Source organism: Vanellus vanellus (genome assembly GCF_965231255.1).
Source record: "Vanellus vanellus genome assembly, chromosome: 1".
NCBI lineage: Eukaryota > Metazoa > Chordata > Aves > Charadriiformes > Charadriidae > Vanellus > Vanellus vanellus.
The window spans coordinates 61,885,143-61,902,803 of record NC_138905.1 but is presented as its reverse complement, the minus strand read 5'-3'; the positions used below and the strand labels follow the sequence as shown (position 1 = coordinate 61,902,803).

General features: G+C 42.0%; 1 protein-coding gene across 2 annotated transcripts in view; it reads left to right on the top strand.

The window, feature by feature from the left end:
* CHST11 (carbohydrate sulfotransferase 11) overlaps positions 1-17,661 on the top strand; it is a gene marked incomplete at both ends in the record, with an annotated part of 172,554 nt that overhangs the window by 67,495 nt on the left and 87,398 nt on the right. For both annotated transcript variants that reach the window (XM_082497297.1, XM_082497296.1), the window contains one exon: positions 9,570-9,661. In XM_082497297.1, the coding sequence (XP_082353423.1) occupies positions 9,570-9,661 (92 nt within the window). The remainder of the gene's footprint in view (positions 1-9,569; positions 9,662-17,661) is intronic.

Genomic DNA, 17,661 nt, shown 5'->3' with positions numbered 1-17,661 from the left:
ATTTTGCAAATTGCAGAATCAGGCCTTTACTGTTTGTGGTACTTTTTTCGTTTTAATATCAGCACTTGGCCTTCGCATTTACAAGGAAGTAGCATCCTTAATTTGTAAGAGCTCATCTGCTTATCCAAGAAGCTGCAGTCGTAATCCTCTTTGCCATAATGAATGACTGCTCTGGAAGTGATTACTGCAGGATTTGGTGCTTTCTTTCCCGCTTATCAAATTGTTTAGTGCTTCTTTTTTTGTAAAGAAAATTATTGTTCATAAATCACAGTAAAGTATCAGGAGGATGTGATTGCACTAAAAATATCAGGGGCACTGCTTCAGAGGTGGTAAATCTCGGTCCATCTGGACACGTCGCTAGGACAGAAATGACTTGTGTCCTTTGACTTCTGTTTGTGTCAGGTCAGGTGTGCATGTGTGTGCGTGCAATACTTCTGCCTGAAGTTCAGAGACTAAAAGTTTGAGCCTTTCATTGCTCTGGGTTAAAATGACTGCTGCGGCTCTATTTTCTGTTCTGCTTGGCTTGTGAGAAGACTTGCTGTGCATTTAAGTATATCCATAGCAAATATGATTTTGTGTTTCATCTTCAATGCACATCTGTTGAAGAACAGCAAAGAAACAGTAGCTCAAATAGACTGCAGCTGCAGCAGCCACAGCCGTCATTTTCATTTTGACCGTGATTCATGATAAATGCTTTTAAAATTACAGCTTTCTAAAGAAACCTTCCTCCTTTAAAGGTTTTTCTCTCACTCCCTTTTTTTTTTGGAGCGAGCTCGTACATCATGTTTTTTAAGTGGACTGGTACTGACAGTGTAATGGAAGGAGCGGGAAATACAGAAAAAGAAATCTAACTTCTCATTTTTTTAGGACAATGCAAATGTAGCTTTTTTTCCCTGGACCTATGTTTGCACAGTTTTTGTTTGAACTTCCATCAGAGATGGGATATAGCCAGCTATCTACAGGCTTGAAAACTAGGCTGGTAAGAAGAACAGAGTAGAGCATTCAGCTCTCTTGCTATAGAGAGAACCCAGCAGCAGATGTGCCTGCTGATGTTGTTACAGCAAGTATCTAGAAATTGGAGGGAGGCATGTTTGGAAACCTCTAAGCTTCACTAGAAATTTTCCAGCCTTCCCAGATTATTGCAGTCTCATTTTGCAAAATACATGGCTGAACTGTAGTAGAAAAGTAGGAAAAAGTGTAGTATTCAGAAAAAGAGTTTTTCTTTGCATTTTGGTATACTGGATTCACAGTGTTCCTTCATGTAAATTCGTAATACACACATTTGTTTGTGAAATACATATAGTTAAAGTTGGTCACACTTCCTTAGTTTCTTCCTTTGTACAAAGTTGCATTTGAGACAAAAGGAAAAAAAGAAGACAAAAAACTAAACCCAAAACAAAGAACTCCTTAAGTTCACGTGGATGGTAAAAAAGAAAAGTTTCTATTTATGAATACTGAGAGATAGTTCTGGGAGGAAAGAAGTAGACCATTTTGATCAACATTTTGGGACATCTGGCTTTGCTAATGGATGGCGTAAACCAGGGCATACACAGAGATGAGCAGGCAGCTGAGGCGGTCATCCAGAATTGACCTGTGAAATATTGGGATGCCCCTGAATCTTCATTTCATGCCAGATAGAACAAGGTTGTACCAGAAAAGTTCTGACCAATTCTAATACAGTTTGTAGTTCGCACCCACAAAATCCTGCTGCATTTAAAGCAGTGTGTATGCCTGTGTGTGACAGAGATAAACAAAACAGAACTCTCCTCGCGCGAGAAGTAAAGCCTGTGGAAAAGTCTCTTCAGTTAGGTTTGTGGATAATTTCTTGGGACTTCTAAAGAAATTCTGTATGGATTAACGTTTTAAAAAAAAGTACTGGAAAAAAGTTGCTTATTGTTCATTAACAAGGGAAGATGTTGTGCTAATTTATGCCACATGCAATGTCCGTAGGGTGGCCAAGGATCTAAGTCTCTGCATAATTTCACCCAAGGATATTAACTTCCCCACTGTGCCCAATTAAACCCATCCCCATGCTAATCTGAGAACAAACAGGATAAAATACAAATTTATTTCTGGAAATCTGTCTAAAGCAAAAAGCAATTAAATATCTCTCTATTCTTTGGAGGGCATTTATAACCTTTGTAATTAGTGATTAGAGTTTAGAAACAAACGTTAAGATTCATGTCCTTGCTGCGCCAGGATTTATTTCATATAACTTCAACCATCAACCCGTCTAGGGTTGCTGGGCAGTGGACAGGAGCTGAGACACCTCCAGAGGCACATGGGGTGACCCATCTCTGCAGCTCTCTGTTACTTGTAGGAGCTTAAATGAGTAGCTTAGAATAGACATCTCTCTTCCTAAAATGACATTCGATCTGTAGCAACTAATTCGCTTTGTGGAAGTTTTTAACCTCTTTGCCTCTATTGTTCGGGTCTGTGAACTGAGGACTGTTCTTTGCTGGTCCCTAGTCCTGTAACTAGCGGCTTTGCTGCTCGTCTCAGCCGTAATCATTTCACTTAAGGTGTGACCTCTTCTTTATCTTTCATCCTTCACTTTTGTCATATCCATCCACAGTCTTTTCTTTAGTAAGTCCCTCTGGTGCATGAGTGGGAGTGGAAACGTCAGGGGAAGGTAGGATGGACATGTTGGATCAGTTGAACCAGTATTGCTAACCCAAAATACAGCGTCTCTGTTCCTCAGGTTGAATTCTATGACCTTGGGAGTGTTTCTTTGCTATGTGCATACAGCATCCGGCTCAGTAGGGTTTCTAGTTTGTCAGTTTGTCGGTGAGGCACAGTGGTGTTACACCGGGTAAAACCCCGTGTTACTAGTTACTGTCTGGTGTGAAGTAAAATCTGGTGCTCCACTAACGTAGAGAGTAAATATTATCTCATTCTCTGCATTTAAGACTTTGGCATGCTCACATACAATACCTAATCTGATTTTTACTTTCTAAAAATAGATCTCCCAAGCTCCAGCAAAGAAAGCTGTAGTTTTGCCTTAAGAAAATGAAAGAGGCCAGACAAGAGTTTAGTCGTAAATCCTTGTACCTGCAGTCTCCGAATGAAGGACGGATAATTTAGTCCAAAATCCTGAGCTGAATGTGGCAAAGCACAAGGCTCCAGATGTCACGAGATGTTGCTATCAGTCCGTCAATCTTTGTGAACCGATGCTGAAGGATTAGTGTTCGTAAATCATTGCCAGGAGACCTATCTAAAAGTCTCCTTCCTCAGGCTCTGGAGCCGGTGCTGGGTGACAACATTTGCATTCACTCCTCATGCTCCTGGTTGCTGATTAAAAATTAACCCTTTCATACCGTTCGGTGTCCTTAGCCTGATTAGTCTGTAGAAGGGAACATAGGAATTTTAATGAAGTTTGAAACGAGGTAGTCTCTTTTGTTGCTGAGTTTCCGATTTTGCCTGCGGTTTGTACTTGGCTGAAGTCTTGCACAGCAGATTGTTGTCAATTATTATGGAAGGCTCGTTTTCCTGAAGCAGAACGAGCTGGTTACTAATGACGAGCTTGTTCAGCCTGATTTTAGCTAAGTGTCTGAAAGGTATGTGGACAGGATGTTCCAAATGGCAAAAAATTCCGTCCAGGAGCCTCTGACGAACTCTGGAAAAGGGCTGCTTCCTAGGGTCACTTACTCCAACTTTACCCTGAGTATTTTCATGCTTCAGGAGTGTTGCATGTGCAAAATACTGTCAGATTGAGCCTTGCATGGTTTGTATTCGTATGTGACCAGTTTGCCCTGAGCGTAATTCTTGCTGGTACAGATGGAGCAGTAGTTTCATAATAACATCTACAGATATATGCTTATAATTGAGCTATGGATGTCTCAGTGTCTCTGAGAAGACCTGGTCTAGTGGAAGGTGTCCCTGCCCATGGCAGGGGATTTGGAACTAGATGATCTTTATGGTCCCTTCCAACCTAAACCATTCTATGATTCTACATTTAGTGTAGTATTTGAATGTGTATTTCAATGCTTCTTCCTAGTTACCCAACAGAAGTAATTTTCTGTGCTGCTTTGGGGTCATAGCAGAAGTCTATGCAAGAGTTTGGAAGACAAACCATGTCCAAATCTTTAGCCAAAGAAGGGATTCTTTAAACCTTCAGTACGAGTATAAGTAATTATCTTGCTTTGCTTTAAAAGTTCAGGAATTTTAAGGGCAGTAGCTTATTTAAACATGGCCAGAGACGCCAAAGATGTAAGTAGCTGTTTTAATGCTGCTATCTTGCCTGTGGCACTGATTTTTCTTGTCTGGGTTGGATAGGGGATGTTTAGGTGAATGTTCAGCCCTAACCTGGTTGTTTGCAGCTCTAGGAGAAGGTAGTAAGTTATGTACCTGCTCTTCGCTGTTGGTAAGATGCTCCATGGAAAACGTTAACCCTGGCCTGAAATTCGGGGCAGCTGGACAGCAGTGTTACCTGGAAAGCAATGTGCTTCAAAGCAGACTGCTGTCAATTTTCAGCCTTTCTTAGAGAAATCAGACCAAAAAAAAGGAATATATTTGACTTGTCTATAGATTTTTTTCCTTAAAACAAGAACAGGATCCTATCTTCAACCGGAGTCTCACCATACTGATGCCAATGCATACTTTTTCCTGAGCGAGACAACTTGTATCCCAAATAGGTGGAATGAATTATGTGTATCAGCTTTAAGCAATGCTGTATTAGGGAATTTTGTCTTTGTACTTTAGATCAATGTAATGAAAAATTAAATATTAATATGTCCTCAGAACTTTTCTCAAATATTTGTAATATGAGACAGTTAATTTAAGAGGCAGTGAACAGTGATAAAGTTTTTACATTTGGTTTTTGTTATCGTGCAAGTAATTAGAATAGTCCAAACAATGTAAATTAAATGTTACCAAGTAGGAAAACAGTTGCTAGATAGCAGCTGGGGAACTTTTATTCTATGGAAGTCTTGGAAATGGGAGCATCTGACATTTATGGGATTGTAGGGTGGTAGTGATATAGGCGGCTGCTGAATGCACGCACCCAGCATTTGAAATGTCACTTGTCTCCTTAAGTCCAGTGGAAGAAGTGACAATTGTTTTGTGTGTCTCTTCCTGCAGATTCTCCTGCGTGACTTGATCCCACACAGGCTTGTGAGAAATGGTTTCATTTGCCCTTCTGATACTTTGTGAGAAGGTGACCTTAATGGTTTTAAGTCTCCAAGAGCCTTGGTTCCCATTATTTGCCCCCCCTTTCTCTTCTGTCTAGATAGTCCCAGTGTCCACATACCTTTCCAGACCAGTCATCTCCCAAGAGAAGTGCCACCACATTCCCTCTCTCAGTTTCTCTGTAGCTTATGATCGGGAGAGGCAGAAATTGCATTCCTGTGGTTTCTTATTTTTTAGTATTTTCTCCTGCCATTGTTCATCCTGTGGGAATATGAGAGCTCTCCCATTCTGGGACAGGGGCTTTCTAGATTACCAAGCGCATTATAAACACCGTCTGCCAAGTAGAGGTGATGACTTAAGCCCGATTCACATTTTTGTGTGAATGATCTTCAGTCTCTGAAATGTCACACAGCAAACTGAAGACATTATACCCTGCCTGCACGTTCCCCCTCCCCATCTGTGCCCCTTATTCTAGGCACTGTTGTCTTGTGTGTTTGGCTAGATGCAACCTGGAGGTGACATGCCCTCTCATAGATGCCAAGATCCAGTAGGTGCTTTGTCACTGTGTGACCCTGCCTCTGCCATCACGGGTTCAACACCTGGGGGACCTGGGGAGGAGATGCTGGTAAACGCATCGATTGTTGGACCACGGCAGGAGTTTTAAAGGCTGCCTGGCCTGGATGATGACCTGCAAGCTCTCAGTATGTTCCCAAACCGTGCTTTTCCAAAGCGTGTTTTTAATTTGAGGGATCTACATTTTAATTCGTCGTCATCTAATGGATCAAGACTGCGGCAAAACCTCTGGGCTTTTTTTCTGCACAGATACTAGAGGAAGGTTTGACTGAGGAGGGCTGTGTTCTCCTGCTCAGTGCGCTGTAATTCACAGGTCAAATTCCTGCTCTTGGTACTAGTGGGTCTAAATAGAGCTTTCTAGAAGTTGTGCATGTATGCTTCTGTTCTGCGATAATTTAAGGCCCGCACGTGTAGCTTCCTTCTCTCTATGTATATGTACACAGACAATTATTATGTCGACAAGCTTTCAGTTCAGCAGGACTGTTTGTCTTTCTCTCTTCAGAAACTGAGCTTTGGTGCCTAGATAACATGCTCTCCTGCTATTAAATTAATGAATAGTGATTCCACAGATTTTAACAAATGGGCCAAGATTGCATTTTGGACAAGTCATTCCTAGAGGTGGAAGGAAGACCTTGTTCTTACAGCTCTTGTATTTAAGTAACAAACTTAAAATTCATTCAGTTGCCCACAGTCCTGGCTAAATTCAAGGGATTGCTGATTTTGCTGCAGTTGCAGTATTAACACTACTCTTTAATCATTAAAGGAATTAAATGCTGTTGTCAGCTGCTTCACACACTTAGTGTGCATGAACGTGATCTTTTAATCAGTTCTTGGAGCCATGCATATGCAATAGTTATCATTAGATTATAATTAACTGTAATTATGTATGGAGATCAGCCCAAGCCATAAAATGTAAATTTAGATATTTACTATGTTAATAAGAAGATTTGGTGAAGATAAAGGGCTTGATTTTTAAATTTTAACTACCACACAGTAGTGTGAGGGAGTCTTAGTGAAAGTGTTGTTAAAATTTGTATAGCTGCAGTTAACTTCCATATTACAGCTTTCTTACCGCAGATGGCTATAGATGAGGTTCAGGCCCAAAAGGTCGTGTCATTCACGTAGTGAAACACTGCCTCAGAGAAGCTGAGACAGTAGAAATTGGGTTGCAGGAGCCCTGAGAGGTGAGTTTGTCCACAGACATGCCAGCAAGCGTTTCGAACTATATATAAACATTCCTGATAGTTATTCACCTAAGGACAATTTTGCAAAAGGTGCGAGTGGGATTTCTGCTGAGGAAAGGGGAGAATTCCCCTTTATTTCGGTGCTGCAGTTAAATTCCAGGCACAAGTATTTTCTGGGTTGCGCGCAGAGGTGCTGTGTACAGCTGTGTTGGGGTGTGCTGGTCCTGACACCGATAAACGGAACCGAGTGCTGCGCTGAGCTGCTGTGTGGCTATGCTAAGTCTGCAGTCTTCTTCTAAAAGCTTGAATTGAAAAAAACCAAACCAATTAAGTAATATTGGAAATCATAAAAAAGATTTAATGGTTTCTGTGACTAAGGTTCTACTTTAGCATTTAGCTTTTGCTGGGGAGACAGTTGCTTTTTATTCGTTTGTTTGTTTGTTTGCATCTGGGAATCAAATCTTCCACATTGTGCAAATAATTTAATCTTTATGGCTGTTACTGCTGCATATGAAGTGTTGCTGTGTTGATACCTGCTGGCTAAGTGAAGCAGGAAGGGATACATTTCTGCACGTTACTGTTTACTGTATTTAATGGAAATGAAAAGTGAAGTAATAAATTAGGGAACAACACACTGGAATTATTCTTCTTCCATTTGGAACAAGCAATCAGTGTTTCAGGATCCTGGTTAATCACAGTCTGCTGACCTGGATACACTGGAACGTTCCCCTCTCCCTTTCCCCCTGCTTTGTTTTATTTTTTTTTTTTTTTTTTTGATGGAAACAATGTGTTTTGCTGTTGACTGGGAGGCTCCATTTTAGAGAGTTTGGTTATAACGGCGAGGGGGCTACCAAATGATTTTCAAGTCATCCCTGGAAACGGTTCCTGGTACAAAAGTATGGAGGGGAATGACAGACAGGGATGGGGTGGACAGGACCTCTGAAGTTAGGACGACTTTTGGATGTCTCGCACCCTCACTTTAGTGTTTTCTTCCAAAAAACATTTCCAGACACTGGAAGCTGACATTACTCATGCAAAATCTTTCTAAAGTTTTAGCTATTTTAAACACTTTCTAACTTAACTTTTAAAAAGGCACATTAGCACAAAAACAAAGGAAATGCAACACGTGGCTGTGTGACTAAAAATACTCGGAAGTTAATCAGGTATTTAAACATGTCAATTAAAATTATATCCTCTAATAACATTACTATCCTAATTGTGAAGAAAATAAAAGCATGTAGCCAGTTTGTTTAATAAGCATATATGTCTGACTCCTGCCACCAGACCCGTGGAATCTGTCTTTGCTCAGGAGAAAAGCAACATGGCATGTTATTAGATAATTACCTTCAATTGAAAAACAGATATGAAGTGAGCGAAGGAATCTATTGTGTTTCCAGACTGGAATCGTGTACAGTTTTCTGTGGTTTGTGCTACTTGACATATCAATTATGATTGCCTATTAGCCCTCTGTATTAAACCATTCCTTGACTCTATTCTCTGCCTCTTGGCTCGAAGCCTGCAATGTCGTGTCCGCAAGTGGTACAGCTCAGAACCGTCGCTGTAGGACGCTTCAGTAGTTTCTGGTTACAAAACGTGGCAAGCGGTGGTAAAAGTGTGCCTCACTCTGCTTAATGCCTTTGGATTCCCAGCAGGAACATCTCTTCTTTCCTTCCGGTTGTGTCTTATTTAAACCTTGGCGAGACAAATCTCCCCTCGCTGCCATGGGTGATGCGGGCATCCCATTGCCTGATGCTCCTTCCATCGCTGGCAGAGCAAGCTGGGGCAGAGGAGTGTTTGCAGAGGATGTGAGGGCCACGTGAGATTAGAAGGACAGGAAAGCTCTTGTTTCCCTTGTGACTATAGATGGTGGTTGAAGCTGAATGGCTCCTTACGTACATTTTTATGGCCACAAAAGTCTAACTTGAAACTGGTGATCTCTGCGCCTGCTGGGGCTTAGATCAATGTCTCTCCTGAAAACGCTTTATCAACCAAAATACTCCTTGGTCAGACCTTTGACAAAGCCATTGGTGTGGAAACTTGCTGGTCTCCACCTGGGATAACATAGCATATGTTGTTTTTTGGATCAGTCAAATATTCAGTTGCACTACGTAGAGCAAAATATAGTTTGGAGCAAGAAGTGCAGCAGTGATTGGCTGTATGTGCATCGTGTACTGCTGAGTGTCTGTTCTAGGAAAGAAACAAAGCCATAGGCCAAAAGCTTAAAAATCAGATGTTTTAATATTAAGATCCTGTGTGCTTCTGTATTTAGGCTGAGAGAGGCTCAAACGTTGCCTCTCAGAGATGCTGATTGTAGGAATCCATCCGACTCCTCCATGCTGATTAGAAAAGCAGGTACTACTGAAAATCATGGTGCTTTGGTCCCTGTACTCGAGTTTTTGAGCACCCAAGCTGGAAATTGTTGGATAACAGCTTTTAGAAGAGGGAAAACAGAAAGTGCTTCCCTCCTCTCCCCACCCCATCCCATTCTCCCCCCAGCAGCTTCCACAATAGATAAAGGATTTAGCTCTTAGATAATTCTAGGGAAAGTAAAATTAGGAATTAAGACACCACACTGTCTCTAGAAACCCCTGATCTGTCAGAAAATCTCTTCTTGCTCTAGATATAACAATAGGTTACTGCTAAGCAATGTTTCTAACCTGTATTAATTTCAATTTCCCCTTGCAGTAATGCGTAGAAATCCATTTGGGATGGACATTTGTTGCCGGAAAGGATCCAGAAGCCCGCTCCAGGAACTGTATAATCCCACCCAGGTGAGTGTCTTGTGGCTATGATCAAACTTTCCAGCCCAGCATACAAATACAGTCTCTCTTGAAGATATTTTGGTCTTTTTTTTTTCTCATTTATATGCACTAGCTGTCTTCAGCTTGGAGGACTGATCCTGGACCTGCAGAGTTGAGCTTTAAAGCTCTACAGTTTGAGCTAAGGGCCTGATTTTTAAAGTTTTTTAGTTGTCTAATGATGCAGATTCTTCTAAAATATTTTTTAGGTACCTAAAAGCCTTAAAAGAGTATGTTTTAGGTCTCTTATGAGTGTGAATGTGACATGATATACATGAAACGGAGAGCACGGTAAGACCATAAACTTGCAATAGTAATGCGTGAATATAATTTATATGGCTTTCAGGTAGCCAGCTGCCCTTCCTGTCCTGGTTCGTTGCCTATATGGAGTCTTGGGAAACACGGTAGCTCCTGCTCTTCCTTAGGCTGTGTGCTATTTAACACCTGGCGGTCTTGATGGGAACTTAGGATGATCTCAGCTAGAGATCTTCTTGTGACAAGCAGTGCAGGAAACCCACCTGAAATTTGTGCTCCCATTCGTTCCTCTGCATCTATTTATTCCCTACGCGTGGGCTGAATTGGCACATTCAGGAGCAGCATTTCCTGTTGGCAGCCGAGAGGAAGTGCTGCCATTGAGAGAAAATGCCAGCTGACTATTAAACATATTTATTAAGGTTTAACAACCGCCTATTATATATTTATCCATCAATGAATACATTGAGTTTTACTAAATTGGCTGTTAAGGAAAGTGACTATCCCAATAAATCCGACTTGTTAGATTTAACAAGGCAGTAAATGTTTTAAATACTATTTGATTATGAAGAGTCTCACTATATAGTGTGCAAAATGAAGTCTAAGCGATTTAAAGTATTTATATGAAGAATTGACAACAACCCAAAGACATGTGATGTCTGTTAGGTAGTGCAGTAAAGCTCCATTTGCTCAATAGTGTGGTTTTTATGAACATAGACTGACTTTCTAATTCAATTTGAATTCTGTGCATGGCTGGGAACATGAGTTTATCATACTAATATACTGGCCTTTATTGACCATTCTGGGAGTTAGCATTGCGTGAATGGAAGGTGCACGTGAAAGCCCTGAAGAGGAACAATCCAGTGCTACAAAGGAAAAATATTAGCATTTGCAGGTTAAATTTCAAGACTTTTTGCAGATACTCCGGAAGGGCTGGTAAGGGAAAAGAGGCTGGCCAACTAATTGTTCTCTCTGAGGTCTGCTGCGTGTCAGTCAAAACCTCCCTGCCCTTTAACATCGTTGAAGGCCATCCTGTAAGAAAGAAACATCCCCATCCTTTGAAGGGCCGTAATCCCGAAGCCCTTGCAAGCTTGGTCAACTGAAAAGATTTCCTACGCTTCCTTAAGCAGGGGATGCAGCTGGCAGCTCCTTTGCCGCCTCCCCTTCCTTTCTGCACACCCTGAGCAAGCAAACCATTAGCATCCCTTTCCGGGCTTGCCTATGAGGCAGCCAGAAGACTCGACAGTTGAGGAAACGCGACAGTTCTCGCAGCCGACATTCAACTAAGCAGATGGCATTTTTTTTTACGCCGAAGCGTTTCCATCAGCTTGCTGACATCCGTTCTTATGAAGCTTTTAGGTTTTCTTTCTTTGTTCTTAGTTGGTATTTGTTGGCTTTTTGCATGGGGCTTTGCCTGCTGCACTCAGTCCTGGAGGGACTGGCAATGTCAGACAAGCAAGGGCTTGCATCTTGGGAAAACATTAACAAGAAAAGGCAGTGAGTAGAGGCTGCCATAGAAGACAACAGGCTGGAGATGACCCCTAGAATATTTCTTCAAATACATGGTTCATCTTTCTTTTCCTGTTTTTGCCCAAAGAGATGTCTGTCTCTTCTTTCTTAAGGTGGCAGATCAGAGACTGGTCTGTATTCTGGCAGTAAGGTGCTTGTTCCTCAAGAATTCACCGGTACGTGTGAGGGTGGGGGGGATGGAGATCGGACCCCTAATCTTTCCTTGCTGAAGCAGTCGCAATCAGCTGTTTGCGAAGTCAGCTTCGAAGTCAATATATAATAAATATGCAAGAAGCCATTTTTGGCAAAAATCTTTCTCTTACTAATCTAGATAATGAAAACACCAGATAGATCTTTAACCATTGGCCGTCAGAACCTGCTGGACTCCTATGGACAGGAACTACTGGCACTCGGTTTAGCTGCCTCAAATGAACAGCGGAGCTGAGCGAGCAGATATTTGTAGTTCTCCTTGTAGTTCAAAGGAATTTGTATAATTCAAACACCGGATTTAAGCCGCTGAAAGATGCCCTGCAGCTGCGGCTTTGGATTACTGCAAGCTAGGTGCAGTTGTGTTTTTTTAATGGTAGGAAACTTTAAATACTTAATGTGTCCACGTGCATGTTTTTTCCATGATACACAGTATAACAGGAGAACGCTGCTATGGCTCGCCATCCTCTGCTTTGGGGTGCTTTGTACATTTCGCGTGTTTCAGATTTCCTTGCGGAGGCAGCAATGTGCAACCACGACTGCTGCTGCTGCTGCCGTTCATGGGAATGTCTCCAGGACCCCCAGGAGAGGTGGGCAAGGGAGGGGGCTGTATGGGGCTCCCTGCTTTGAGGTGGTATTAAGGGTCCATGTGTCCTCACGTGGAGTGTGCTCCTGGCTGTTCCCTAGCAGGGGAGATGAGAGTTTGGCCATTGACTGAAATAGGTGCCAGATAGGGTCAATTCTCCCTCAGATTTAAAGTGTTGTAGTTTAATATGAATAAGGTTTTTCTACTGTGTGTTCAGCATCAGGTTGCACTGCCCTCATAAACCCAGATGGAGACAGGTTGATTTACATACACCAGCTGAGAGTTTGACTGTGGGTATTTACTGTGTTGACATATAACAGCCTCTCTGATCCTGCGCTGTTTTGTTTCCTTCTATGGACTTGTTCGAGTTGTTTGCAGATGCCGTCATTTGTCCCTTGAATCTCTTTTGGCTTGGTAAATGATTGTGGAGAGCAGAGGAGAGGAGAGAAGAAAAAAGAAAAAGGAAAACCCATGAAAAAAAGCAAGGAAGATTTGGCTTGAGTAAATTAACATGTAGCAATGATCCGGAGGTGACTGAAATTATCTGATTGGTGGTTTGTAAGAGCTGAGTGGTAGAATTGCGGTCAGATTTTCAGTGGACTGATCATAATTGTTCATATGTTTGATGGAGAAGGAGAGAGTAAATAGGTGGCGATAGCACTGAATTAGGGTGAGAGAAAGTGTCCGTGACAAAGCCCACGTGTTATTTATGTCCTAGTTGAGTATCTGGCCTTGTGATTGTTGTAAAAGTAGGAACAACGCTTTTGCTCTTTTTGCCTGTTGTAATAGAGCAGAATGCGGGAAGTGCATTTGTCTGTGGACAAAAGATTTCTTCTCTAGGGCTTTCGCTGCCAGATTTTTCATGAGCACTAATGTACCATGAGGGAAAGAAAAGTCAATATAACTGAACTGGATTTACACTGAGTAAGTGGATTTCCAGGCTGTGGTCTCCGCATACGTGGCAGGTAGCGTGCAGCATGTCTTTGAGACCCTATTATCTCTTTTTTAACTTTAATTTTCAGGTAGAGGTTTAGTAATAAGGTGCAGAGGCGGCAAATTTTGAGGGCTGAAATGGCCCATTTCTTTAATGAGTTTATTAAACAGCCAATTTGGATCTGTGTTAAGCAAAACTATTTTCTTTCACACATGGTTGTAAATGGAAGGAGAAATAGGATTCAACACACAGCAAGTAGCAATGGGGAAAATTCAGATGTAACTGAACACAGATGAAGAGCCTTGCAGAAATGTGACATAAGCTTGCATTGTATCTTGGGTGGTTTGTTGCTTTTTTTTTTTTTTTTAATACAAAACCCCAGGAATTTAAGCATCTGGGTAAACAAATATTTGCAAGGCATATTCTTAGGAGACAACGTATACAACCGTGTCTTGTAATTTGCATGATTGCGTACAGCCTCACTGCTCCAAAAATAACAGAAAATTGTGGATCTGGAGTCACCAGAAGTTCAGAATTGGGCAACAATATACTTGAACGCTTTAGTGGTTAACACTGTTCTGTTTTGTGCAATGAACTTGCTACTGAATTACAAGAAATTGCAAACCAAAATAGACCAAATGTTAAAGGAATGGCAAATAATTGCATCTCTAAAGTTAGAATTTGTCTTTTGGTTGTCAAGATTAACATTTAATTCTCATTAAGTACAGGCTGAATCATTGTTTGATTTAACTGTCTAGACTGCTGAGAGGAACACAGCAGAGATCCAGTCCTGTATCCATTAGGATCCAAATCCAAGGATGAGTTTGTTTCAGTTTCCAGTTTGACATTGCCTGACTTTAATTCATGAGTCCACATGACTATTTCACTAAAGGTCACGCTGTTTGCCATTTGTTACTTGCCTTTTCAAACACATTTGTTTTTGTGGAGGAGATGTATTTCTAGGTGGCTGCTTTTGGTGTAGCTGGAGCCAGGATGTCTGGTGATTTGCTAAACCTGGTGAGCTGGAGCTGTGGAACTTGCGTTGCCTTTGTGTTATGAAATGATATTGGACTGGTTTGGAGCAGTCGTTCCGGAATGAACCATTTCTTTTATTACTTCTGCTTTTTTTTCCCCCCTCTTTCCCACCAAGTGAAAAGAAGCGAGCTGTTGCCTTGCAGACGGTGTTAATACGTCTTCAGTCACCTCAGGCCTCACATCTTCCTTTTTGGGAGCTGCCATGTGATTATCCGTGGCTCAGGCTGCCTGGATAGCATCAGCAAACATCAACCTAGCTCAGCCCACATCACTCAACTTTCATCTGGATTCGTAATTTCCTATCTTCAGTTGATTTCCACTCACTAGGATGACTTTGTGGGCGACTGTACCGGTTCCTGGACAGAGGTTTGTGGTGAGCTCTATGGACGCAGTGTCCGCAGCACTTTGAATCAAAGGTCCAAATGCTTGCAACCTGGTACTTCTGCCCTTGGTGATCCTGAGGCACTGAGCACTGTGCAGTTTGTTTCTGTATGCTACCGCTTCTCATTCTTAGAAACACAAGAACAAAAGGGCAGGTCATTGAGCAGGATGGAAGGTCCGGTTCACCTGGTGTTTTGTCTCCGGCAGCAGGTGACCAGGACAGACTACAAGATACTCTACCAGCGCACAATAACCTGTGGGTCATGAGCTTCCTGAGCCAGATATGCGTCTTCATCAGCTACATCATGCAAGAAGAGCCTGAGATGCCAGATAATTGCTATATCAATCAAAAGGGGGGAAAAAACATAGGTCTCCAAAGTTACTTGCTAATTTCAGTAAGACAAGGAGATTACACCAGCACTGTACACCAGTTCTATACACTAATTTTTCTCTCGTTTTCTCATACGTATGTTCTGGGTGCTGAATTTCCTCCTGGGGACAGCAAGACGGATATCCCGATGTGAACTTTAGAGTATGAGAAACAGTGAAGTTTATCTAAAGAACAATACGTTAGAATCTATTGATGCTTTGCGACTGAGACGAATAGTCATAAATCTGTATGTGTCCTTTTTGAGGGCAAGAAGTGGCCCAAAAGTTTTACCAATCCTGAAAACATATGTTGTGTGATTGATGCTGATCTTTCTTGGCAAATCTGTGCAGGTAATAACAGTGTGGTAAGTGCAGCTCATAATCACGGTATTCGATTGATCATAGATTAAAAACTCCTTAATGGAAAAGATGCAGGATGGAGACATAGGGAAGAAAAGTCAGTGTACAATGCCAGACTTTGGGGGTGTACTCCTGTTGGTTATCAACAACTTTATATGTAATTAGCCTCCCTTGCTGCAGCAAAATGCCTGCTGATGAAAGAGGAGCTAATTGATTTACTCCACGGATGACTTCTTATGCAAAGACGTTACTTACTGTCGTGCTTGGAAGTCGTAAAACAGCAGCTGGCCTGGGATGAAATATTGCATTGACCTAAGCAGAAAAATTGCACTAGTGAGAATGCTTTGTTATTAATTGCTGATTACAAATGATAAGAGCCTGTTTTAGATGCTGGGAAAATGACTTGGGGAGGGGAGGGTTTCAGGTGCAGTGTGCTTCATAGATCATTCGTTGTGACATGATGGATGCCTTTGTAAGTCAAGAGGAATTAATCAGACAAGTATGTACAGTAACTACCAGTACTCAAGGCCAGAATTATCCCCAGGACATGCTCATTCAAGTTACTGCAGTGCATTGGGATGAATTTTTGGGCACCTGTGTTTAATAAAAGACTTGTTATCCACATGAAATGAAAAAATACAGTCATCACTCAATATAGCTCAGATTTCTCTGAAAAAGAAGCAGTAGAGACACCTCTTTTTAATTTCTCCAGTCCTTGACTCATATTTTATTATTTTGAGAGCGTATGAGTTATAATATAAAGGCTTTCTGGAGGCATAGAAGTATGAGAAGAAAGACTTAATAATACAGGAGACGTGGCTAAAACCAAAAGGGTTCTATGTGTTGGAGGGGAAATAGGATAACACAGCTTTGAATACTGGCTGTCTGTACGCGAGGTGTGGGATCCCTCTTAGACGAGCACTTGGGCAGCTGGGTAGAGGGAAGACCTGGGCTCCAGTAACCTGACCTGGTGCCGTTGAGCATCAGTGAGGCTTTTTGTGTTTAATTGTCTCCAGATCGGGCCTCTGGTGACCTGCACGATGTTGGCTCAGTCAAATGCTTCCTCTGAACTGAGTAACGTTCAAATGGGGTACCTGCCTCTTTCTCCTTTTATTTCCCTCCCCACTTGCAAGTTATATACCAGAAGACCTGGATAATCATAGCTCAAACTGCAGGGGGGGTGTGGCGGTTTGGAGGATTAGGAAACAAAGGGCAGCGGGAGAATATGAATGTTTGCAAGTCAGTGTAACGAGGACAGATTTCTGCCACCAGCTCCTGCAGAGGCAGAATGCATCCTGCCTCTCTGCGCTTTAAGAAGGGCACCGGCATCACTGGCCAAGTAGCTGAATCCCAATATTCTCAGCCTAGACCTTGTAAACTGTATCCTCTCTTGCGTATTTCTGGTGCAAGTAGTTTCTGGGCAGCTTTCTCCGTTGTGTGAAGGGTAGCAACTGTGTTTGTTTAAAGATCTGCCATGTTTTTCCCCTGTGGTTTTTGTTATCAAAGAGGTTTCTTAACTCTGTGCAGCAGAATCGTAGGCCACTTGCAACAGGGCCAGATGATCTCTTTAAATCCAGAGAGCCCAGCTGCAACCTCTCTCTCCCTGAGGGGCTGTAATGTGTCCCAATAGACGTAATTATGAAAATGAGAGAATACAGACATAAAACCTATCTACTGGTACTTGTAATTCTCATTTACTATCTAACTTTAATTTTTAGGAGGGGTAGAAGGAGTTGTTAAAGTTGCAATTATTTTCAAGAGATTAGATTCCCCAAGTCCCATTTTTACAGACTTATTGTATCTGATGTAGCACCTCAAGTCCTACGAACTGACCTGTAATATTAATTGATACTGTGTGTAATATTTATATGTGTTATTCATACACAAAGCAAGATTAAAATACTGCCCCTTGAAAGATGTGGCTGCAGAAGCCAGTGTGCCTTTTGGAAATTCATGGTACTGCAGGGAGGCAGCCTGTAGAGTTTCTGTACAAGTGTATAAATCATTAAATCAAGCACAGATTATTTAAGGACGCTTTCCAAGTAAGTTTTCCCTTTGCTGAAGTTTGTGGGGAGGTGTAAGGTGGGTCGAGCTGGGTGCTGCAGTCTAATCCGCTCCACTTGCTTCCCCTCCCGCACCGCATAGTTACGTACAGGGCTGAGAAAAAGGTCAGCTGGAAAATACACAGTCAGAGGATGACTGAAACTAGCTGTGAATTTGGATTGAATTCTTCCAGTAGTAGTAGCTGGGAAACACTTGGGTTGACTTGGGGTTAATCTCTCAGGTGTGAGGGGGTTAATGATGGACTTGAGGGGACTTGACTGTGCATCCCACACCTGGCAGCGG